This window comes from Hemicordylus capensis, chromosome 2, assembly GCF_027244095.1.
Source record: "Hemicordylus capensis ecotype Gifberg chromosome 2, rHemCap1.1.pri, whole genome shotgun sequence".
NCBI lineage: Eukaryota > Metazoa > Chordata > Lepidosauria > Squamata > Cordylidae > Hemicordylus > Hemicordylus capensis.
Genome location: NC_069658.1, coordinates 209,611,672 through 209,637,522, shown reverse-complemented (window position 1 = coordinate 209,637,522; position 25,851 = coordinate 209,611,672). Strand labels below are relative to the sequence as shown.

Here is a 25,851-nt window from a genome sequence, read left to right as displayed (position 1 = left end):
AAATCCTGCAATTCTAGAAACAGTTTAAGAGGATATCCTACAAAGGCAAGCATCCAGACACAATTGGGACCGGGATTTATCCAGGACAGAGACCAGCAAGGACAGACTGTCCCTCACAAATGCAGAAGCATGTAAGAAGAACAGATTTTCTTTTTTAAAAGAGATTTAAATTGTTTTGGTTTTTATTTTCTCTCCCCCCACCCCCACCACTTTTTTGGTCTGTTATGATTGAATGTGTTGTGTGTGTTTTATCTCATGTTTTAATGTTGTGTTGTAAGCTGCCCAGAGAACAATTTGAGGCATCTAACAAGTAAAGTTTATTATTATGTATCAAGGAAGAATCACATCCTTCTAAATCAATATTGGCCAGCCTCTGGTGAGCCTACAAGTGGGACATATAGGCACTCTCCCACCCTTTGCAAATGGTATTCTGTGGTACACTGCCTTTGAAGCTGGAGGTTCTATATAGCCATCATGACTAGTAGCCTTATCCTCCATGGATTTGTCTAATCCCCTTTTAAAAGCCATCTAAACAAGCGGCCATTGCTGCATCCTGTGGCCCTGAGTTCCACAGATCAGTGATGTCCTTATTTCATTAATTGGGACAGTTGGAGCATTTTATGCTGGGTGAAGATAGATTCCTGGGCACCTCCCTTTCTTGTCTGCCGATTCCCCATACCTCTTTCCTACATGTGTGGGGTCCGCTTGGACCCCCAGCATGTGATGGCAGGGAGTCAAGACAAATACACCCCCAATTTGCTTAGAATCTTGCACATGTGCTGTTATTTTTAACAAGGAAACCAGGAGCCCCAAACCATTTCGGTCAGAAAAAAACTCAAATACTTTCCAGCCCAGGCACCAAAAAATAAAAATAAAAAATAAATAAAAAATACTTGGACCAACCCTTTTGCTTTCAAGTCCATTTTCCAACATCTGGAGAACTTGTAAAACAAATATAAGCACTCAGAATTGATGGGTTGTCGTCTTTAAAGCTTTTAAGCCTTGTCATTATTAATATTTATTCTCCAAATAGTCGGGGTGATTTAAGAGGCCGGGGAATCTTAAAAACAAATTGAAGGAAGGATCTTTGGTATCATCTGCTGCTCCGAATCCAACCTGTGGTTGCAAATGATACACCCCCAGATCGGATTCATTCACCACTCAAAAAGAACATCCAAAAAGCAGCTGAAGGATGGAATTTGGGTCGGTGTTCCACGTCCCTCAGTTTAACTTGGGACATCGGCTCAGCTAAGACTTCCAAGTCGGGAATGGAGAGGAGAGCTGGTCTTGTGGTAGCAAGCATGACTTGCCCCCTTAGCTAAGCAGGGTCTGCCCTGGTTGAATTTGAATGGGAGACTTGATGTGTGAGCACGGCAAGATATTCCCCTTAGGGGATGAAGCCGCTCTGGGAAGAGCAGAAGGTTCCCAGTTCCCTCCCTGGCAGCATCTCCAAGGCAGGGCTGAGAGAGATTCCTGCCTGCAAGCTTGGAGAAGCCGCTGCCAGTCTGTGAAGACAATACTGAGCTAGATAGACCAATAGTCTGACTCAGTATATGGCAGTTTCCTATGTGCTGCAGACATGAACTCGGATCTGTGTCGCAGGACCCCGAAACGGAAGAGCCTCTCTCGAGTGACCAAGCTTCCTTTTAATCCAGCACAGACAATACTGGGCTCCCTGAACCAATGGTCTTGAGGTGGTCTAAAGCAGGGATGCTCAACGTTGGGTCCCCAGATGTTATTGGACTTCAACTCCCACAATCCCCAGCACTAGTGGCCTTGGGTTGCGGATTATGGGAGTTGAAGTCCAATAACATCTGGAGACCCAACAGTGAGAATCCCTGGTCTAAAGCCGTTTATAAATCAGGCTTCAGATGCCCCCAGATTTAGGCAAGATATTAGGAAGGATCTCTTCACTGGAGGAACGGCTGGACAGAAGAACAGCCTGCCTCATCATGCAGTGGTCGACCCTCCTTCACTGGAGATTTTCTAACAGAGGCTGGCTGGCCACCACCAGTTGGGGATGCTGTAACAGTTTCTGGCACTGAGCAGAGGGGGGTTGGACTTGATGACCTCCAAGATCCCTTCTGGCTCTTAATTGTAGCATTATTGAGATGTTGTGGCAGACTGTCGTAGGGATGTGGGGGTATAGTTCAGTGGGAGAGAACCACCTGCTTTGCTTGCAGAAAGGCCCAGGTCAATCCCTGGCAGCATCTCCACCTAGGCCTGGGAAAGACTAATCTGAAATCTTGGAGAGATGCTGCCAGTCAGTGTGGACCCTACTGACAGAGGTGTATCTAGGGAAAATAGCGCCTAGGGCAAGCACTGAAATTGCACCCCTGTCCAAGCATCTGACACCCATCTTTCAGATAACTTTACCATAATATCAGCTGAAAAATACAAGTCAGGCTCGTTAATCTTTTAATCTTTCAAAAACTATTTTAGCAGTGGACGTAGCCAGACCCAAAAATGCTGGAAAACTACCAATTTCAGTATGCTGGGGCTCATGAAATACCCAAATACTATGTGGAGGTGTACTTGGAAAACTAAACAGAAGTGCCTGTCTAATTCTCTACTATGTATTGTAGCATCACCATTACATAAGTTTTAAAAATAAATGGAGAATTTGACTTTTCCCAGATACTAGGGTCTTGCAGAGGCCATTTGAGTATGCGTGGTGACCATTTTCTTTTCGGTGGCCATTTAATTTTTTTTTTTTTCATTTTAAAAAATGGCGCCCCCTTCAAGTGGCGCCCGGGGCACATGCCCTACCTGCCCTACCCTAGATACTCCCCTGCCTACTGAGCTAGATGGACCAATGGTCTGGCTCAGTAGATGGCAGCTTTCGATGTCCCCCTGTCCCTGATTCCTGCACTGAGCAGGGGAGTTGGGCTAGAAAGCCTCCAGGATTCCGACTCTAACATTCTGTTTTCTCCCCCTTTGCGACTACACCAGATCACAGCCGTGGCGGTGGAGTTGGGGATGGGTCTGTGTTTGAAGAGCCCCGAATCCCTTGGGACACAACCACACCAGTTCCCCAGTTCTTTTAACCGATGCCTCTCCTAGGACAAGTGGCAGGCAATCCTTGATTTATCGTCTATATAGCACCATCCGTGTTTGCAACAGGTGATAGGAGTGATCCCTCTGAAATCAGGAGAAGAGGAGAAAGCAGGAGAACAGAGAAGAATGGGTGTGTTTGTTGCAGTTCAAGAGGAGAGGTCTCTGCCCCGAGGAACATACAAAACAAAAATTTTGCCTGAGCAGAGGAACTAGAGGGAAATGAAGGCGGGGGGGAATATACAGTGGTTTGGGCTTAGTTGCAGTGGACTATGGAGACTGGCAGAGTGTCTCAAAGGCGCCCCCCAAATGGTAGGTGTTGAAGAGGGATTTGCAGGAAGTCAGAGGGGTTGTCAAAATGTCAGCCCTCGTGTTTGTTCCAAACGGCCTTCCAGAATTCTTCAAGATCAGCCTGATCTTTCAGACGGCTCTTATTTATTTCTTTTCTTTTCTAACTTCCCCCTCTCCCAATGAACACTTTGCATTTATGGGCAATGGGGAACAGAGTCCCAAACTGGGGTAATGAGCAAAATTAAAAAATGTTGTTGTTTTTAAAAAAAGTAAGCGCAGGCAAGCTGCTTCTGGACACGAACAGAAAGGATGGGGTTCCGCCTCTCGCAGCTCGTTTCGCCTTGAAGGGCTCCTTTGTTCGCCCTCGTTTGATCGTTTGTCCAGAGGTGTGCAATGCAGTGGGAGGGAATTCTGCGCTTGGCCAGACCACAAGGAATGCGCGACTGGTGCTGTTTTTACGGCTGGTGTCGAGAGAGTTGCATGGGTGGACACCCACCCCCCCGTTTGTAAAAACCACACATCGTCCATCCTCCCCTCCGATCCCCCCCCCCACCCCAGCGGGAGGAGAGCTGGTCTCGTGGTAGCAAGCATGAATGGTCTGCTTTGCTAAGCAGGGCTCACCCTGGTTTTCATTTGAATGGGAGACTACATGTCCGGGCACTGTGAGATATTCCCCTTTGAGGATGGAGCCGCTCTGGGAAGAGCATCTGAGGTTCCAAGTTCCCTCTTATCCCTGGAAGCATCTCCAAGAGAGGGTTGAGAGAGAGACTTCTGCCTGCCACCTTGGAGAAGCCACTGCCAGTCTGGGTTGACAATACTGAGCAAGATGGACCAAGGGTCTGACTCGGTAGAAGGCAGCTAACCGATTATGAACAGGCTGCTGTGTGCCACCCTGGCCTGAAAGCAACATATCAGGGATGCTTCTGAAATTAGGAGACGGATTCTGAAGCTCCAAATCGCCTGGTCTGGTTTCCAAAGTAGAACCAAGGTGTCAGGAGTACATAATCGGTTCCAAATTGGAGCACTCAGCATGCGCCTTTCACCACAGTGTTCTCTCCTCTTTCCCTGCTTTCTCCCATGTTTCCAGATTGGGAGCCCCTCAGGGCAGAGACCTCTCCTATAATCTGTGCCTTTTGCTCTCCTCGCCATTGTGTAGATGTGCACGGATAACCCTCCAGAACTGCAAGCTGGAGATTGCACATTGCCCTCAGAGTTTTTTTTTGTGTGTGTGTGTGTGTGTGTATGTGTGTGGTGGGGGAGCATTTCACCGATGCAGTTTGTCTGCAAAATGCATATGAACCACAGATCCAGAAACAGAAGGGAATTAAGCAAAGGACAAAAACACTGAATTAGGGTTGCCATGTTCTGACTTTCCAAATCCTTTTCAAGAAGCAAAGTTCCCAGAGCAGCTTTACATAGCCAAGGGAATAAGAAAATAGTTCCCTGTCCCCAAGGGGCTTGCAATCTAAAAAGAAAGACAAGGGAAACTCTATCAGCAGTAGCAGCCACTGGGAGGGGAGCGGGGCTGGGCTGAATGGGGGCAGTTGTTCTCCCCCTGATAAAGATAAGAGAGCCCCTACTTGAAAAGGTGCCCCTTGGCCCAGTTAGCAGGGCTGATCCCCAAACTGTGTGCCACAAAAGGACCTGAAGTTGGTTCCCTGCCCCAGAGGGCCTACAATCTAAAAAGAAACCAGCAACAGGGAGGGATGCTGTGGGCTGGGCTGAAAAGAAACAGCTGCTTTCCTACGACTGGCCCTCTCCACCCCCAGCACAGTCCCGGGTTCAATCCCTGGCAGCATCTGGGCTGGGAGAGACCCCTGCCCTAAACCTTGGAGAAGCTGCTGCCGGTCAGCGCAGACGATACTGAGCAAGTGAGCCAACTGTCTGGCTCAGCAGAGGGCAGTTTCCTTTGGTGCTCAATACAAGAAAGCCACTGCATTAGGAGGCACCTCTTGCTTGAGTCTGCAGGCAAGGGATATGTAAGCCCTTTGGGGCAGGGGCCTGTTAGCAGTATTGGAGTGGATGCTTTGTAGCCAAGGGCATTCCATGGTGGCACAGCTCCCTAAAGCGGGGGGGGGGGGGGCACCTGGGTGCTCCGCCCCGGGCTGGGTTCTCGTCTCTTATTAACTCGAAGTAAGCCCTTTGACTTTGCTGCCATGAGAAGGAAGCCACAAGCTGTCACGGGGCATTTGTGTTTCATCGGCAAACCCCCATCACCCTCTTCCTGGTTTTCCTCTCTTTTCCCTTCAAGCCTGTCATTATGTCCTCCTCAAAGGGGCATTTGCAGGGTTCCAAACTGCCCGGGCGATTGCCAGATCACAGGCTGTTCAGCAATAAAATGCTTCGGCTTGGCAGGAAGGTTTTGAAAATGTAAACAGCTTGTGCAACCCTCCGACAACAGGCAAATACAGCTTCTTCTTTTTTGTGGCGCACATGCCACGTTGTAGGACTAAAACGCAAGGATAAAACCCGAAAGGTGGCATCGGAAATGCGAACGGCCCCTTGCTGACAGCACACAGGGGCTACGCTGTCGAAACACAGGCAGTTACAGAAGCACACTGAGTGGACACGCAGTGACACTGTGGTAGTGGGTCATCTGGAAAGAGCCCCCCCCCCCCCGGTGTCATTTCTGAAGCAGAAGCGGCATACAAGAGAACCACTCTTCCATTTTCTATGTCCAAGTGTATTGAATTCCGTGCATGCATGATGCTCCCCCCCCCCCCTAGTTTTTGCTTCCCTCATGCCTTTTCACCTCCTCTGTATAAATGATGTACACATGTGTATGGATGAAATACTGCAGAAACGCAATCTCAGGAACAGCGCAGATACGATTCTTTTTGTGTGATGCATTACCAATGGCTCAGGAGGAGAGCTGGTCCTATGGTAGCAAGCATGACTTGTCCCCTTAAGCTAAGCAGGGTCTGCCCTGGTTGCATATAAATGGGAGACTAGAAGTGTGAACACTGGAAGAGCTTCCCCTCAGGGGATGGAGCTGCTCTGGGAAGAGCAGAAGAAGGTTCCCGGTTCTCTCCCTTGCATCATCTCCAAGATAGGTCTGAGAGAGATTCCTGCCTGCAACCTTGGAGAAGCTGCTGCCAGTCTGTGAAGACAATACTGAGCTTGATGGACCAAGAGTCTGACTTGGTAGAAGGCAGCTTCTTATGTTCCTATGAGCACATCACTGAAAGAGAAGACACACACAAAAGCTGATGCAATTATACATGGTCACATCAAGACTGTTGCCTTGCAGCATTTTATCTGGGGAGACATTTGGGGTGCAGATGGTGAGTCCTTGTGCCTTGATAAACCACCACATAACACCAATTGTCAGGTCATGACCATATGTACAATTGCATCAAAGTTATTTTTGTGTCGTGTTTTACCCATGCTCAGATGTGCACATGCGCAGTCAGAAACAGTAAAGGGGAGCGGAGAGGTTTAATGCCATCATAAACACCAGAATTTTTTTTGAGGGGGGCAGTGCAAATATAAATATAAATGCATGCAAATATATTTATAGCACAAGAGGGGATATATAACAGAGATCTGGTTGGCAGGGGCTAGAGACGGGGCCTTTTCAGTTGTGGCCCCTCAGCTTTGGAACGCCCTCCCTGAATAGCTTCACCATGCACCCTCCCTCGGTGTTTTTGAAAAACATCTTAAAATACACCTTTTAAGGAGGCTTTTTAATATCATTATTATTTTGTTATATCTCGTAGGTTATTTAGCTTCTTTAGCTTTTTATAATTTTCAGTTTTAGTTTGAAACTATTAATTGTTTTTAATCTGACTTTTAATTTTTTTAAATTTTATTACTTGTATCTGTGTCTATATTATAGTTGTAAGCCACCCCGAGCAGTATTGCACTCGAGGGGCGGGGTATAAATATTTTAAATAAGTAAATAATAAATAATATAAATTCTATTTGCTTGTTTTAATACACTTATATGCATTTAATGCACATATATGCATATGTTTACATTTATATGTAACACTATCAATACGCTTATAGATATACATGTATAGATATAAATGTACTTAATACATTTATGTGTCACATATACATATAATCCATAACGACCCCCACATACTGCCCGTGTTCTAATTCCAGAATTAATATTAGAAGTTCTCCGAGTCAAACCAGAATGCAGGAGGCGGGAACTGTGGCCTGGAACGATTCTGCAAAAGAATCGAGGAGCAGGATGGAGGGAAGGTGACGTGACCTCTCTGCAGACCACACTCCTGAGTGAAAGGTAACGACACAGCGGCCCCAGGAGCAGTTTGGTGGCACCTCGGGACGCAGGCTGAGATCGAAGCAGGGGCCGGTTTCGCCTCGGACTCGGCGATTTATTTTGGGCCCCAACCACCAGTCATTTCAACGGCAAAAAATCTGCCAAGCACGATGGCGAGGGTGGAATGGAATGGAGGGTTGATTTTGGTCTGTCTTCTGTTTTCCCTCTTTTTACGATCTTCTTCTGGAAGCCTCGGGCCATAACGAGAACCAGCTGAGCCCCCGGCACCTCAGATATCTTCTGCCCTCACCCCACGGCCTGCGTTTCTCATCATGGCTGCTTCTAGAGCTGGAGAACACGGCCGGTCAACAAAGCGAGAGGTGTCGGTGTCGAGGGGAGCCAAACCGCAGGCTCCAAGGGCCAGGCCGCTTGTAAAATCTGACCGGCTCTGTTGGGTGGAGTACGGCGAGGAGCAGCAGGCGCGCTCTTCCAGTGGTATGTCAGCCGTGGCTCCAAAAGGAAGGAACCTTCGCTCGGTGGAATGTGCCCTCTTTGCTGCCCATTCTGTGTTTCTCTCCTGGGATCGGACCTGTCAGTCCGGAGGCCGACGACATGTCTGTACGGTGCGAATGAACTGGGAAATAAACATGCTCACAACACAAGAGGTGCATTTATGGGCATCCAAAAGATCCCTTTGGATCAGGTGCATCGAATCCTGTGCCCAGTCTGCAGTGGCCAGTTAGACGCCCCTAGGAAGCTCAGAAGCAGGGCATGAAGGTGACAACTGCCTGCTCCCTATTTCTGTCCTGCAGCAGCTGGCACCCAGAGGTAGACTGCCACTGGGTACAGAGGCTCCATTTTTGGCTTCCGTACCTCCTGGCTTTTGATAGCCAGACTGTAAGAACTGGGTCAGTCTAGTTCAGCATCCTGCTATCTACAATTTTTGTGGCAACAGGCATGTGGTTTGCACCCCACAATGCCCCTGACAGGCACAAGATCTGTGCCTTGCGGGGGGAAAGCTCAGTTGCAGGAGCATCATGCACGCATCATGCATGGGGAGCATCATGCATGCACGGAATTCAATACACTTGGACGTAGAAAATGTTCCTTTGACATTTTAAAGTGTTTAAAGAGAAGGAATAAAAGCCCACCGCTTCTCTTTAAAAACAAAACAGAAGTCACAGGGTTGTTTATTTGAAACATCTGTCTCCTTGTTTTTATGCACTGGATCCCGTGTTTCTGTTATGGCTTACGTCTGGTGCAAAAATAACGCCGAATCCATTTGGCCCGGCAGGCATTCATTTCGGGATGAACGGCAGTTGGACCGGGCAGATCCGATTCGGTTCGAATTCCCATTCGACACAAAACGAATTCACGTCCCTCTGTGGTAATGGCTAGGTCTCCAGGCTGGGGCAACGCCCTAGGCCATAAGTGTCCCCAAGATACTTTCATGACTCCCCCATCCCAGGGTGGCAATTGGCTGAACAGGAAGTGGCCACCAAGACTTCCTGTTTGGGCTGCTGATTGCTGGGGCAATGACAGCCTTTCCTCCTGGCTCTTGCCTTGGCCTCCAGTCCTGACCCCCTTATCTGAACCCTGGCTTGACCTCCTGACTCCTGCTCACAACAGCTGCCTACAGCTGAGCTAGGACGGGATTCCGTTTCCGCTGCACCACTGCAAGCAACTTTTAGAGTATCCCAAGTGCCGCGCCAGAAGCCGTCTGGGTTGTGTATCGTGTCTGCAAGGCGGTCAATTATTTCCTCGTGGCCCTTGAGAGAAGTCAGGAGAGGCTGGAGCTCAGTGGTACCCCCGCGGCAAGGCTCAGTCCCTGGCAACTGGAGAAGACTCCTGTGCTTGAAACCTTGGAAAGATGCTGCCAGTCAGAGCAGGCAATCTTGCGCTAGATGGAGCAGTGATCTGACTCAGCTGAAGTTAGCTTCTTGGGTTAATCAGGAGCATCCATATAAACCTGCTTTCCATGCAGAGGGTCCTAGGTGCAGTCTCTGGCATCTCCAAGGAGGACTTGGAAAGACCCCTCTCTGAACCTTGACGCTGCCGCTGCCAGTCAGAGTACAATACTGGGAGAGATGAGACAAGCGGTCCGATTTGATGCCAGTTAGATGAGCCGCTCCCACCAGCTTTCAGAGAGGGGCCTTTCCTAGCCCTAATCGGAGACACTGCCTGGGATTTGCCCTGGGAGGACCTGCTGCATGAAAAGCAGTTTGCTGTACCACTGAGCTATAGCTCCTTAATCTGAGTCAGACCCTTGGTCCACCTAACTCAGTCCTGTCTACTCTGGCTGGCAGCATCTCTCCAGGATCTCAGACAGGAGCCTTTCCCATTCCAAACTGAAGATGCTGCCAACCTGGGATGGAACCGGGGACCTCCGGCTTGCAAAGCTGGGGTTCTACCACAGAGTTACGGCCCTGGGGACAAGGCCAGGTCCCTTGGATAACCCTCTCTGGTCCCTCGGATAACCTCTCATGGCTTGGCCCAAGCCACACAACAAGCCGCTGTGGTTTTGGGCACGGACAACCCAGGAGGGTTGTGGCCGTCTGGCCAAGAGGCAGACCAACGCCAAGAACTGGCCGCCTGCCTGGCACTCTTTCTGGGCAGCTTTGCCGCCTCTCTTCCCCCAGGGGTCCAGGGGTCTCCGTGCGGGAGGGAAGAGGTTCCCGGCCCCTGAGCCACCTCAGCCCAGGCGGGGGTCCTCCCAGGCAGAGGGCCGCTCGACCCCACTGGGAGGGCGCCCTCCAGGCCTCTGGTGTCCCCAGGAAGCTGCTTCGAGGGCAGGTGGCATTCTGTTCCGCCGGTGTCATGCGCTCCTTGCAAATGCAAAACGTGTGTTTTGGCTCTGGGGAAGTGTTTATTCCAGGCTGTTAATAAATCCAACCGCTTCTCTCCTTCCGCGCCCCTAGGCATTCTTCTGCTCCTCCAAAGGTCTCTGCCCTTTCTCCCTCGCTGCCCCTGGGACAGGAACCCCCTCCCAGAGCCCCATAGATGCCCCTAATGCCATTCCTGGGATCCCCTGTCGGAACCCCGTAGATCCCCAGCTCCCTTCAGCCACCCCTCCCTTTCTTTTTTGCTGCCCCTTATGCCTGCAACCCTCTCCCACCCAGACCCCCGCGGCTCTCTCTCTTCCTCCCTGAAAGGAATACTTCCTCGCTGTCCTTGATGCCAGGAAGCCTCTCCTCGTGGACTCCATAGGTCTCCGGCTTCCTTCAAGGATGCTTTCCATTCTCCGTAGCCTGGAACCCTCTCCTGGAACCCTCCAGATTTCCTGCTCCCTTAAATGACTCCACCCTTCCTCCCTAAACCTGGAATCCTCTCCAAGAACATCACCGATTTTCTGTTCTTTCAACCCACTCTGCCCTTTCTCCCTTGTTGCACTTTATGCCTGGAACCACCCCCACCCCGTTCCCCGATCTCTTGTTCCCTTAAATGACTCTGCCTTTCTCCCTCACTGCCAGCATAGCGTAGTGGTTAGAGCGTTGGACAAGGACCCGGGAAGACCTGAGTTCGAATCCCCATTCAACCATGAAACTCACGGGGTGACTCTGGGCCAGTCCTGTATTTCTCAGCCTAACCTACCTCACAGGGTTGTTGTGAGGATAAACATAAGCATGTATTTCTTCTGAGCTCCTTGGAGGAAAAGTGGGATATAAGTGTAAAAAAAAAAAAAAAAAGCCTAAAACTACACACCATAGCGTTTCTGCTCCATGAAACGACTCTGTCCGTTCTTCTTCACTGTCCTGTTTTCCACAGACACTTTCCCAGAAAGCTCACACAGGGCAATGCTTTGCTCTCTTACTCCCTACAGACAACTGGGGGTGAGGGGACTCTACATCTGCTATGGGACCACCATGATCATCATTTCCAAAGGAACATAGGAAGCTGCCTTCTACTGAGTCAGACGATCGGTCCATCCATCTCAGTATTGTCTACCCGGACAGGCAGCAGCTTCTCCAAGACTGCAGGCAGGAGTCTCTCTCGGCCCTGTCTTGGATGCTTTCCAGATTAGACCCTGCAACGGGGTCCCGGCGTATCTCGGAAGTGTGCTTCCACACTTCCTGCGTCGTGACACCGCAGTCCTGATGCTGACAGCAGGGTGCCGTTCAATATTTCCAAGGCCTTCTTTTGAATTTAATCACTGCAATATAGTGCTATGATGTCGTATATCCGGCGTAAAAGAGTTGCTGCTTTTTCGGGTGGTTAGTTTTCACGAGACTGCCCGCCCCCCCTGCTGTTTACGTTTCGGATGCGATTTGCCTGAGCGGAGGCATTTTGCTGCCGTTGAGCAGCTAGTCTGGAAAGCCTCCTGGAGATGTTGCCAGAGCAGCCCCATCCCCTAAGGGGAATATTTTACAGTGCAATGCAAACCCTGCTTAGCAAAGGGGAAGATTCATGCTGGCTACTACAAGACCAGCTCTCCTCCCCAGCAGGACGTCCCCACAGTCAACCTGGCTGTGCAACTGTTGGAGATGAACTTCCAGTGCATCGGCCTTTTGCACCAACTGTCCTAATGACCACGAGGGGCATTGGGAGTAGAGACCGTGAGTCAGGGTCTCCCTATCTGTCCCTATTCTATGATCCCTGAACTGACTCTGCAGCACTTCCTGTGCTGAGTCACAATCCTTCCTTTCCTCCTAGAGAGCAGATGGGAACATCTCTCTCTCTCTCCCCTTACCTATCCACTATGTAGTCCTTTATATTAGAGATAGGTCTTTCCTATCTAAGTGTATTTAACCAATACATATGTAGTGTTTAGTCATACAAGGATCTCCATGTCTTTTCTCTAAATAGCTGCAATATCCAAACCTACTCTGTAACTGGAGTGTGTGCTCATTCCTTAGTGCTCTGCTGTTTTACCTATTGTGGGTAAAAATCAACAACCTCTAACAGCAACCCCCTGCCCCTCCCCTGAAAGGGGAATGTGAAATTAAACACCGGACCACCATGCTGGTGAAAACACAACTATATATTCTGCAATAAATAACATATATCAAGTTGCTTCCATGTCACGGCAAAACAGGGTTGTCCTATGTTGAAAAGGCTTATCGAGTAGGATTCCTCATCCTGCCCCTTTCCCCCTTTTCCCGCCCCCCAAATATCTTTTTGTCAAGTGAGCAGAAGGGTCCCCTGATCAGTTGAGGCCATTTATGGTGCAGCTGCGCCATTCCAGTCACAAAACCAACTTTCTGCCAATGAAAAGACTTGGCAATTTGACCAGTCACGGGCCAGACCGAGAGAATCCACCAAGCTGGGATTTCCTTCTAAATCCATTAACGGGGGCTTCCTTGACTTTTAGATATTATTAAAACCAATGGTGGGTCTCACCATTTCACACAAATGCAATTTGTGGGAATATCTGGTTTCTAAAAACAGAACCATCTGATATTTTGAGGTCTTTAAAAACATATATAAAACTGAGTTTCCATTCACGCACAGAAGTGGCATAGCAAAGGTCAAATCTGCTTCAGGGTGAAGGCAGACATCTTCTTCACCCTAGCACCTTATACAATACATCTTCACAGTAATTTATATTACTTCTGTCTGCACTCGAATTCCTATGAGAGTGAAGACAAATGCCTTTTATAAGGTGTTAGGGTGGAGACAGAAAGTTTTACGGGGGAGACAGGTGTCTTATATAAGGAGCTAGCATAAACAATGTCTTTAAAAAGGATTTAGAGGTGAAGACAGATGTAGTATAAGGTGTTATGGAGATGTCAGGCCATGTATACTAGGCATTAGGGTGAACTCATATGAGCCAAGCCCTCTTTCTTCACAGCTTGCAAACTGACATGACAGATGGACATAAAAGGAAATAGCTCAGTCAGCTTGGTCTCTCTCCCTGTTGCTTTACGTGGGCTGTTTTCTTTCTAATTTTTAACAAGTGCTGTACAAATGTTATGCATCTCTCTGTTCATTCACCACCTTATAATTTTTTTTTTAAAAAATAAGCATTTTTAGAAAGTGCTGGATGATTCTGTGTATGTGTGTGTGTGAGAGGGGTGTGGGGTGGGGAGGGGTGTGTGGTTTCTAGGTGACGGCACAGTCACCTGCCAACCAGTGTTGTGCATGTGTGGCTTTCTGCTTCGTACTTGCAACACCTTTTCTTTCCCCCCGGAATTTCATGCTAGATATAAAAGGTACACTTGGGTGGAGCATACACAGAACAATTGCAGAGTGATTCCATGGTTCTATCTGTCTATCCCCTTCCAAATCACGAAACATCCATATTACAAAATCTGGATTTTCAGTTTCAAAATCCAAGCAAATGTTCAAGAAGGCGGCACATTCCAAATACAATATTAACTCCCCACCACACACACACACACTTCCAAAATAACATGTTCTCAGTTGTATATACTAGGGATGTATATCTGCTTCAAACTGAATGCAGCATCGGATGAGTCATGTCATGGTTTTAAAAAGAAGAGAGAGGCCAGGTACTCTGCTGTGTTACAAAAGAACTCCTGTCCCTGCCTCTGTTACAAAAATCAATGAGCATAATGAATGAACTAAATTACTCATATGCCATCTGGTCCCAACATGCATTCATTTCAGTACAAGCAATAATTACGCAGACTGGATCTGATTAACAGTGGCCGCCTTCAGACATAACGCCAAACCGGAGACAACCTACCAGTGGCTGAAGATCTTGGTTGTCTGAATGTGTGAGCCTGCAGTTTCGTCACTTGGTTTTAGCCCCCAAACCTGAATTGGTACCTTAGGTTGCAATTCAGTTTTGCCGCCAAAACCTCAGGTCAAAAAGCGGCCTCGTGTCGTCCGGATTCTGGCGCCTCGTTCTCCGGTTTGTGCGAGCTGCACAAACCAAATTTGAGGGTAGGAAGTTCCTCCCTCTCTCCTCTTTGATTGGCTGCCACAGCTTTCCGTCATTCATCGAAGGAAGCCTGCGCAGAACGGAGGACCTGCGGTTTGCCGCTATGTCCGAATGTGGCCAGCATTCGGACATAGCAGCTCAACTGCATTAACCAGGGCAGACCCTGCTTGGCTTAAGGGGACAAGTCATGCTTGCTACCACAAGACCAGCTCTCCTCTCCAGCAGCCCCGCCTACAGATGCAGCTAGCGGTTGAACTTGGAATTTTCTGCATGCAAAACAAATGCTCTTCCACTGAACTCTGGATGCTCCTGGTAGACTGTGTTGTTATCCTGGGCCAGACCTGTGGCCTGTTTAGCTCGCCTGCTCTGACTGGCAGCAGCGCTCTGGGGAAACTGTCAAGTGGGACTGTACCGGGGACCTTCTACATTTAAAGCAGATGCTCTTCCTCTCACCTATAGCCCCATAATGTTTAAAGGATTGTTTAATCATTTTAGTTTTGATTTTAATTGTTCTTATTTTGTTGTAAACCACCCTGAGCCATTTTTAGAAGGGCGGTATATAAATCAAATAAATAATAAAATAATAAAATATGCAGCTGCCTAACTGAGCCAAGGCTTTGATCCATCTAACTCAGCATTGTCTGCTCTGATGGGCAGAAGCCCCCCAAGTTTCCAGGCAGGCGGCTTTCCACCTGCAGATAAGAACAGCCCTGCTGGATCAGGCCCAAGGAGGCCCATCTCGTCCAGCGTCCGGTTCGCACAGTGGCCCACCAGATGCCTCCAGGGAGCCCACAGGCAAGAGGTGCGTGCATGTCCTTTCTCCTGCTGCGGTTACTCCCCTGCAACTGGCACTCAGAGGCATCCTGCCTCTGAGGCTGGAGGTGGCCTATAGCCCTCCGACTAGTAGCCACTGATAGACCTCTCCTCCATGAAGTTATCATAAGACCAGCCCTGCTGGATCAGGCCCAAGGAGGCTCATCTAGTCCAGCATCCTGTTTCCCACAGTGGCCCACCAGATGCCTCTGGGAAGCCCACAGGCAGGAGTTGAAAGGGGCAGGCCCTCCCTCCTGCTGTTGCTCCCCTGCAACTGGTATACACAGAGGAGGCTGCTAAGGACTTAACCTAGGAACCTTTGCATGCAAAATGGCGACTCTGTCCCTGCTTGTGGCATTTCAGAGCTCTCTGGGAAGCCACTAATGGACAAGGGTTGCTAACCTAGACAGAAAGTTGGGCTGGTCCATCAGGGTGCTGCTTCTGTGTTTATGTCCACACAGGGATGTACAGAACCACCCCGACCCACTCACCCCTTCCGCCTGCTTGTCTTTTAGAAACTGGATTGGCTTCCCTTGAAAATCTCCACATGTTCCCCTGGCAAGAACCCTGACACTCTTCCAACGCCGCTTCTTGTGACATTTTGCTAGCGTTGTTTCTATGTCCACACCGTACAACAGAGCCACCGTCGGGCGGGGGTGGTTCTAGGGTCAACTGGGATGTCAGATACAGCGACATCATTGGGGATAAGCAAATATCTGGCAGCAAATGGCTGCTGCTGTCTGAGAACTGGAGGGTGGGAAAGTCCCGGGGTGTGGTCAGGGGTCAAGGAGGAGGCCAGGAGAAAGCTCTTGGGGGGCACGGTCTAGGAGGCAGAGGTGGGGTTAGAAGGGGGAGCAGTGGCAGATATGAAGATGTCAGACAATGAGCAAATGATGTCTTATTGTGCGGCAGGTTCTAGAGAATAGGCCTGTGGCACAGGGTACTACCTGCCACAGTGAGAGACTCCCCATGGTTGTCCTCAACGTTAGGAAGCTGTGGAATGTGTTGGGGGGCAGGAACGTGGCCGAACAGTCCTCCACATTTGTTCACTGCCGGGTCCGGGCAGTGCCCACCCTCCTCCGGCCGCTGGGGGTCCGTCGGGTCGGCGTGGGGAACACGGTCCGTAACCCTGATGGGTAGGCCACCACTCGCGAGGGGCCCCGCAGCTGTTCGTTGCCACCCATCTCACGCCGGATCTCAGTCAGCGTCTGGGCGGGGGTTTCAAGGAGACGCTGGAAGAAGCTCTTCCGCCCCACGGGCTTCTCGTGGCAAGTGAAAGTCAGGGCCGTGCCCCTCTCCGACCTCATTGCACGCGAGAAGCCGTCCGAGGTGCCGTCGAAGCAGCGCCCGATGGCGATCTCCTTGGCGAGGCGAGGGTTCTGGTCCGTCACGGTGTAGATGCCGTAGTTGTGGCCCAGCGGGTCCACCGGGGCCAACATGGTGAAGGCTGCCGTGTCGTTGTTCTCCACCACGGGGGGGTGACGGCCGAGGTACTCTCTCAGGTAGCTGTTGACAGCCGTCCGGTAGCAACTCCCCTGAGGGATGATGGACACCAAAGTCCTGTCCACCAGTCCTTGGTCATACAACATCCCACTGCACTTGAATTCCACACAAGCCGCTGAGCTGTTGTAGACCTCCAGGTCCCGGACGCTACGGGAGTCCCGTAAGCCGTAAAGCTGTCCCCGAGTCCTTGGATGGCTTCCCCCCACGTTCCGTGACCTCACCATATATTCTTGAGGCCCGTTAATCTTCACCTTGATGTAGCAGGCCCGGAACTCCTGAGGGTTGGGCCACCAGGAGAGGTAGTCCCCAGTCCAGGTGGTCAGGTCGCTCTCCTTGAAAGGGACCACATTGTACTCATATTTATCCACTTCCACCCGGTAGAACCGGAAATGGTTGGCCGTGACCGGTGCGGCTTCACATTCCCTCAGGCTCCGGTAGGGATAGATGGGCCCGTTGGTCTCGTCGATGTTGTTCTGGTTAGGCTTGGCCAGGTTCACCTTGAAGGCCGTCTTCTTGAGGGCAGGGTCCTCGTGGTCACTCCGCCGGTAGCCAAGTTTGTTGAGGTAAGGCTGGGAGACTCCCACCGCGCCAGGGTTGAGTTTCGGGCTGGAGGGCACAGCCTCCAGCTCTTCCCCTCCCATGGTAGCCGTGACGTAGGCTGTGTACGCATCGGCCCGCTGGCTGTCGCAGAAAGCAGGCAAGCAAGCACCGTTGCGGCCTGTCACTACGCTGTCAAACCGACCCCAGGCCTGAGGGTTGGATGGGTAGCCAGGCCTTGGCTCAAGGTTGATGAGGGTAATCACTACCCCCTCCAGCTGCTCACTGGGGTTGAATTTCTCATTGATGTAGGCCCGGACTTTGACAAAACAGCGGCGGTTCTCCGGGACGTCCAGGTTAAACAGGCGCCTTTCACGAATCTCCAGGTTGCCAATGAGAAAGGCCCTTTCCTCGCGCTTCCCACGCCTCTCCTTCATGGGCCTGAAGGACCCTTCCTCCTCCCACAGTCCCGTTGCGGGGTTGAGGGACCACAGCTTCATCTTCTGGAGGTGGTCGGGCATCTTGATCAGCTCGGCATCCATCTTCACCTCCACGCGACCCGTTTCTAAGCCCCGGTGGGTCTCCTCCTCCCAGAAGTCCACCGAAAACATACCGTAAGTCCTGAGGGGGAAGAGATCGCCTTCAGCGTTGATGAAATTCAGGTCACTGGAGGCAGCGTTCACCGTGGCAATGTCCCGGGGGTCCAGGAAGGTAACGCTGGCCTTTACTGTGCCGTTGTAGGCTTGTCCATCAGGCCTGAAGAACGAGCCCGGAGGGATGATTATCTCACCAACAGGGTCTTCCCCAGCAACCTCTCCCAGTGGGATGACATTGGTCTCCCGCGCCTCCAGATCAACGGGCTTCTTCCTCCTCATCAGCTTGACGTCCTGGTAGACAGCCCCACCACGTTGGTCAAAAGGGAAGACCTTGACGGTGTCCACAAACTTCTGCATCCGATCCACAAATTTGACCACCAAACGCTTCGTGTCGGGCGGCACCTCAATGGTGAAGGTGCCCTGGTAGCCAGTGAAGCCGATCTTCTCCACCCCCAGGTAGATCTCGCCAAAGCGCAGGGGTTCCCCGTTGTCGGCTGCCGACGCTTTCCCGCGGACCAAGACCTTCGGGTGGGTGCAGGGGGCACACCCACACTCGGCGACCACTTTGACGGGCAGGATGTAGCCGACACAATGGATCTCCCGCTCCTCCATGCGCCGCGTTGTGCAGCAATGCTCAGTGCCATCTTGGCACTGAAGACTGTCGGCCAGGCTCCCGGCACAGCGGGCATCGGGGCAACGGCCAACGTTGTAGAAATAAGAGCTGGTCTCCTCCTGGAAACAGTCGTCAGGAAGCCGGATGAGGTATTCCTCTGGCTGGGCTGAACAAGCTGGCACTCCAGGGTCTGAAACGAGAGACAGAGAGGACAAGGACGGGAGAAGCGTTAGGAGCTGCTGAGACTGTCTGAGGGCGCACACGATGCAGCCACTTTGCTGAAGCTAAGGAGGCCTAGGTTGGGTCAGTGCCTGGATGGGAGACCACCAGGGGCTTTCCCAGATGGGATTATGCGGGCAATCATTAGCCGCATAGAAGCTGCAGCCTGAAGCCGACACAACAACCATTCTGGGGGCGTTTGCATAGGGCGGCTTTGATGCGGCGTCCCTCCATCCCTTTTGGGTTTCTTCCATGGACCGTTCATACTGCTTTCTCCCAGGTCTTTCTCAGGCCCATTCTGGCCAATGGCTTTCTCGATAAGCTGCATGCCACGCCTCCCCACCCCCACCCCACACTGTCCACAAGTGGTGTGCTCTTCTAAAAACGTTCATTTTAATGAATAAAAAACATTTAATTTTTTTTAAAGCACGTTGTTTTTAGGGGGTTTTCCGCAAGACCTCTGACTTGCAACACAGAACCCACCCATCCCTTGCATATAGCCTGCGTTAAAAATGGCACTCTTCTCCTAGGTCTTTGGACTCGGCCTTGGTGTCGATGGATTTCTCCTTCTGTTCCGCAAGACCACCCAGCTCCCAGGAGGGAGCCTAACCGGCTGCTTGCTTGGTGCTGGGGCTCGCTTGACCAGTGCCTCGCTGCTTTCCTGCCTATGCCCCTGGTGGCGCAGTGGTAAAACTGCCGCCCTGTAACCAGAAGGTTACAAGTTCGATCCTGACCAGGGGCTCAAGGTTGACTCAGCCTTCCATCCTTCCGAGGTCGGTAAAATGAGTACCCAGAATGTTGGGGGCAATATGCTAAATCACTGTAAACTGCTAAGAGAGCTTCCAGCTATAGAGCGGTATATAAATGTAAGTGCTATTGCTAGTGCTATTGCTATGCCTGGGCACTCGTAGAAGCCTGACTCGGAGGGAGGGCTCCACCTCCATGGTCCAGCTGGCACCCGCTGAGGGCGAACCCGGAGGAAGTCTGGGAGGTGGCCCGGGCCCCGACCAAGCAGGGAGAGCAAACCAAGCCAGCTGCGTGGGGGAGCAGGGAGGCAGATCCTTATTTATTTATTTGTTTTTAATCCAAACCCCCCCCCCATTCACGATGTCTGCAATTTTTAAAAAATGCAAAAAAAACACCCCGGAGGCTTTAGGAAGAGTTGCTCTATCACTACGGCCTCTCCATACATCTCAGAAGAAACCTTGGGGGACTTGGGAGTATCCCAAAAAGCCACATAAAAAGGGGAACCTTTTAGCACAGGCATAATTCGGGCTAAGCTCCAGTGTGCAGGGGGAATCCTGAATCGTGTATGGATCACACCTCGATATCTCGCAGGGACTTCGAGGTAAATCTGCCCGCCGCCAACGTGTGAACGCACACCCACCACTCCTGGGGTATTTCAAAATCAACTTTCCGTCTGGGAATAGCCCTGGGAACCTGCTGCATGCTGTCTTGTGGATTTCTTTCAACTTGTGGAATTCTCTGCCACAAGATGTGGTGACAGCCAACAACCTGGATGGCTTGAAGAGGGGTTTGGATATAACTTCATGGTGGAGAGGTCTATCAAGGGCTACTAGTCGGAGGGCTGTGGGCCACCTCCAGCCTCAAAGGCAGGATGCCTCTGAGTACCAGTTGCAGGGGAGCAACAGCAGGAGAGAGGGCCTGCCCCTTTCAACTCCTGCCTGTGGCTTCCAGAGGCATCTGGTGGGCCACTGTGTGAAACAGGATGCTGGACTAGATGGGCCTTCTTGAGCCTGATCCAGCAGGGCTGTTCTTATGTTCTTATGTCTTGAATTCCAGCATGGGCAAAAGCCAGGAGAGAAGAGAAACAATGAACCACACTGTCAGAAGAACTCACACCACATGATGTGACCCTCTCAGGACGCTTCCTGTGCTCAGGAGAGATGAATACACCTTCTTCGCCATGCTTCCTCCCGCAGTGTTTAAAAAAAAAACCCAAAGGCATCTTTTTAGAGAGACTTTTAAATGTTTTATCTGCTGCTTATTTTTTAGGTCTTTTCATTTTTTGTTTTTAGCTTTCTACTTATAGGTTTTAATCTGAAACTGTAAAGATTTGTAACTTTCTAATGTGGGTTCAGCTTGGTCTTTTAAATTGTTTCATTTTATTACTTTTTAATTATTTTATATTGTATCTATTTTATTAATGTTGTGCACAGTAGTGTGCTGGAGGGGAGGGGTGTAAATATTTTAGATAAAAATAAATAGATACACTAAGGACCTATCTTGTAAGAGAAGCAGGCTAGTATCTGAACAAATCCTGGGTTCAAATCCTCACTCGGTTGTGCGACTCACTAGCTAACCGTGGGACGATCACCATCTCTTAGTCTAGCCTACCTCACTGGGTTGTTGTGAGGTATAGGGGTGCATCATGAAGCCCATTCAGAGCCCCTTGGAGGAAGGGCCAGAAACACAAAGGTGATCAGTAAGAGAAACAGGACACCAAAGATTTCAGATTAGGATCTAGCACTGGGGCAAGGTCCCTTTCCACAAGAGGGCCTGAAGATGGTTCTCTGCCCCAAAGAGCTTACAGTCTTCACACAAGGGAGGCCCCAGCAACAGCCACTGGGAGGGACGCTGTGCTGGGCTGAATTAAGACAGTTGCTCTTCCCTTGCTCACCAGAGGAGATGTTGTTTCCGGTTATTTTATATTATTCTATCCCTCCTTTTCTTATCCAGGCAATCTCCCGAGGCGACTCACAGCTAACTGAGCAAAGATACGTGCTCATGACACATCAACATTGCATCACCGTGTGTGTATCTGCCCCGCTAGGGGAAAACATGCATCGCGTCGAGTTCGACCCGGAGCTGATCGGAGCTCGCCTCGCCGCATCGTAGCGCATGCTCACCTATGACCGTCAAGCGAGCCGCGGACGATTTGATGGAGCCCACATCGCTGCTGGCTTTGCAGTGGTATGAACCAGCGTGCTGCAAATTCAGCTTTCGCAGGATCAAGCTGTGGTCGTACTTGTACGTCTTCCGGTCCAGCAGCGTCCCGTTGTGATACCTGGAGAGAAGGCAGATCGAGGCTGACCGAGAGGGTTGATCGAGAAGCTTGGATTTGAATTGGTCTCGGCCAAGGAGTTGCTACCCACAGCTGGCTCTCCCACATTCAGAGGTGCTCTCACCACCAGACTTGTGGGCCGAAGTCATCTGTGGGTGGGGTCACCCTAGAAGGCCTGACTAGCCATGCATCGGTCTTAACTAGCCCCATGATTTCACAAAGCTTCTTGTTCCCACAGACCATCCCAGGTAGACATAGAGCAAGTGAAAAATGAAGAGAATCCGCCAGGTTTACACACACATACTACATCCCGCACTTTCCCCACTGAAAGCCTCACTGCAGAGGCGTAACTATAGGGGGGGCAGGGGGGGCACGTGCCCCGGGCGCCATCTTTTCTGGTCACATGGGGGGCACCGCCATGACAAAAAAATTTTTTTAAATTTTTTGTTAATACAAATGTTTCCTGCTCAGTGCAGCAGCGCTGCAGCAGTCAAGGGAGCGGTCCCTTCCACGCTGCCCGTGCCCCCCCCCATTGCTTTGCTGGCACCTGGCGGCCAGTCAGTGGCCTGGCTTGGCGGCGGCGGGCGCTTCTGAGGAAAAACCTAAGTATAATGTAGTATGTGGGGGGGCGGGGGGCACGGGGGGCGCCATTTCAGTGCTTGCCCCGGGCGCCGTTTTCCCTAGTTACGCCTCTGCCTCACTGAAAGGCCTTTTTTATCTGCCCGAAGCGGCAAGTCGGTTAGCAGGAGTCTGTGGGTCTATTTACATTTGATAATTAAACCATTAGCAACTTGCAAGATGTAAATCAAACCAGGCAATTGCTCCTGCAAGTTGTTGTTGTTGTTATTTATTATTATTATTATTTTACATTTATATCCCACTCTTCCTCCAAGGAGCAGCCCAGAGCAGTGTGCTACATACTTGGGTTTCTCCTCACAACAACCCTGTGAAGTAGGCTAGGCTGAGAAAGAAGTGACTGGCCCAGAGTCACCCAGCAAGTCTCATGGCTGAATGGGGATTTGAACTCGGGTCTCCCCAATCCTAGTCCAGCACTCTAACCACGACACCATGCTGGCTCTCTTTTTGCAGGGTTTGCAAAAAAAAAAAAGGTTTGCAGAGCAACTGGGTCTTCTTTGGTGAATTTTGCTGTTTCTTTTACATGATAATATGGACTTCCCCCAGACTGCAAACGGCTCAGTGCAAATGCGTTGAGGGATGAGGGGGAGCCCCAGTCTATGCCAATAAAATGGGGGAAACAGCATCCCGTTCGGGACAAGAGATTTTTGCCTCCGATACGGGACTTCCCGTATCATACGGGACTGTTGGGAATGCTACTCCGAGAGGCCTCTGGGGAGTAGGGTGAACACAAGCCCCCTCTCCCCTAGCTACGCCCCTGGTTCACAGAATCAGACCCGCCGGGTTCCCTAATCCTGATTAACCTTTTAGCCAGGATTCTTGTGGTTGAGTGAATCCAGCTGTGATATCATGCAGGAAAGCAAGATAGCTTCATCAGTCATGGCAGGAGATGCAAGCAAGTTCTAGAGAAACCGTTCATCACCCCCATGGATTGTTCTTCTTTTAAAATATTGGTTTTCAGCTAGAACAATGGTTGGGGCAGAGGTCTGATTACGGAGAGCACCCCCAGAGTGGACCCACACCACTCCCTGACCCCGTCCCCATCACTCACCAGTAGTATTTCTTCGGTTCAGGGGTGCCCCGGATGTGACAGCAGAACCGCACCTTCTGTCCAATGGTCCTCACCTTAGATTCGGGATGGGCCACCACGTATGGTTTTTCTACCGGGAGGTTGAAAAACGAAGCGTTACTGATTCGTTTGATTTTGAAACTTATACCCCTTCATTTAATCTGCCAAAAATAGCTTAGGATCAAACAAAGCGCTTTCCAGATTAGACCCAGATTTCTAGATTGCAACGGGGTCACGGCGTATCTCGGAAGTGTGCTTCCACTGCAGGACACTGCAGTCCTGATGCTGGCAGCAGGGTGCCTTGTTTCAGATTTAATCGCTGTGATTTATTGATAAAACGTTGTATGTCCGGTGTAAAAAGCTTGCTGGTTTTCTGGGTTGTTAGTTTTCACTAGACTGCTCCCCCTGCTGGGTGCTTTGATATTTATGTTTTGAACACGATTTGCCTGAACGGAAGCATTTTGCCGCTGTTGAGCGGCTAATCTGGAAAGCACCAAGGAGGAGGATGTTAAAACAAAATTGTAGGGGTGAGTGGACTGTAAACTCTGTGCTGCGTCCCTCTCCTCTTGAGTTCCCAATCAAATGAGCTGAATTTTGAAACTTAAATTCCAGAACTGGAGCAGGCACAGACACAGCTTTCAGCCTCTTCAAATCACAACGGGATGAGTCTGTTTCACAATGGGATGAGTCTGAACGTTGTGAACAACATTCACATCACTGGTATCCCCACGACGCTGCAGTTCAGAGTGAAAAACATGAACCCATTCTGCAAGAGAGGCTTCTCTCGTATTCTCACCACAGGGTGTGGCAGGGGGTTCCACAGACCTGTTATACGTCGTGTGGCAGGGCAGCACTCCTGCTGTCTGCCCTGAATTTGACGGCCAATCAAGCAGTCCTAATGGGCAACAGGCAGGCCACACGTTCAGATACCAAGCATGAAGTGTAGAGAAATCGGATAGGAACGTATCCTGAATCAGACCCTTTGGAAGCTTGAATGTGGGAAACCGAACTGCCAGTCAGTGTAGGCGGCACTGCGCTAGATAGAGAAAGGATCTGACTCCGTATGAAGCAGCTTTCTGTGTTTCTCCCGCTCCCCCCGCCCCCGCCGGCTGCCAACTCCCAAATCCCGATCAATTCTCCCTTGTCCTCACCGAGCCAATGGAGCACAATCTCGGCCCAAGATGTTCGCGAACTATTGGCGCTGACCGAGGCGTCCGCCTGGGCAAACCTCTCGCGTTTCGCACTGATGTTGGCACTGCTCCCCGCACAGATGCCGCGGATGGTGAATTGGCCCCGGTAGTCACTGCGGGCCAGCAGTGCCAGAGGCCGTTCTGCGAGGAAAATCCGGGCGTCGGCGAGAGCCATCCCTTCGGCGCTCCGGACCGTGCCCAGGAGAGTGTGGTTGGGGCAGACGCAGCCGCTGCAGTCCTTGCTGGGAATGCCCATGTCGCAGCTGAGCTGGCAGGCTAGGAATGGAGAGAAGAAAGCACGTGAGGAGGTCTATAAAAGCATGCATGGTGTAGAGAAAGTTGAGGGGGGATTTTTCTCTCTCCCTCTTGCATAACACTAGAACCAGGGACCACCCCATGAAACCTGATTGCCCAGAAATTTAGGACTGACAAACGGAAGTACTTTCCCACACAGGGCATAATTAACCCTAGGGAACTCTCTGCCACAAGATGTGGCGACAGCCAACAGCCTGGATGATCTAGATAAATCAATGGAGGACAGGTGTACTAATCAGAGGCCACCTCCAGCCTCAGAGGCAATATGCCTCTCAACACCAGTTGCAGGGGAGCAACAGCAGGAGAGAGGGCATGCCCCTCTCAGCTCTTGCCGTTGGGCTTCTTGGAAGCATCTGCTGGGCCACTGCGTGAAACAGGAAGGATGTTGGACTAGAAAGGCCTCCTTGGGCCTGATCCAGCAGCAGGGCTGTCCTTATGTTCTTATGAGGTCTGCAGGGAGTTCCCAAGGTGCAGGCAATATCGGAGCCCAAAGCAGAGAAGGCTCAAGGTCTTCTGACTGCCCCAAATGTGGCGCACACAAGCCCCAGCAGGGACACAGAGAGTATCCCAGAACCTCCTGCCGCAGAGCACAGGGGCGGGCCGATGTCCTTCTTCCACTGATTACCCAGAAGCCCCCTCCCTTCCCACACCTCCCCGCCTGGGGATGACAGTGCCTACTTGTGGTTGGCCCCCTCCCCTTTCGTCAGCCTCCGCAGAAAGGTGTCCCGTGATGACCAGTACCTGGGCAGGGCAGCTGAGAGCATTTCTGCACCTCCGAGGGACGCCCGGCACACCGAGAGAGCTTGGATTTGGGGCAGCTCCTCCGACGCAGACGCTTCCCACCACTGCCACAACTCTTGGAGCAGGGACTCCAGGCTCCCCAGCTGCTCCACTTGGCCTCTAGAGGGCAGAAGT

The 25,851-nt window shown here is 50.9% G+C and overlaps 1 protein-coding gene across 2 annotated transcripts in view; it reads right to left on the bottom strand.

The window, feature by feature from the left end:
* Positions 1-12,535: 12,535 nt before the first annotated feature.
* LOC128341817 (cartilage intermediate layer protein 1-like) overlaps positions 12,536-25,851 on the bottom strand; it is a 30,859-nt gene continuing 17,543 nt past the window's right edge. The window contains exons 4-9 of one of the 2 annotated variants that reach the window (XR_008314603.1): positions 25,678-25,836; positions 24,583-24,897; positions 23,414-23,522; positions 21,572-21,729; positions 15,878-18,672; positions 12,536-15,837 (exon numbers count right to left, since the gene is read on the bottom strand). Coding sequence is in view for 1 of the 2 variants with exons in the window: in XM_053288378.1 (XP_053144353.1) it covers positions 16,280-18,672; positions 21,572-21,729; positions 23,414-23,522; positions 24,583-24,897; positions 25,678-25,836 (3,134 nt within the window). In the remaining variant the exon portion in view is untranslated. Of the gene's footprint in view, positions 18,673-21,571; positions 21,730-23,413; positions 23,523-24,582; positions 24,898-25,677; positions 25,837-25,851 lie in introns of both variants that reach the window. The other variant, XM_053288378.1, reaches the window with a different exon arrangement.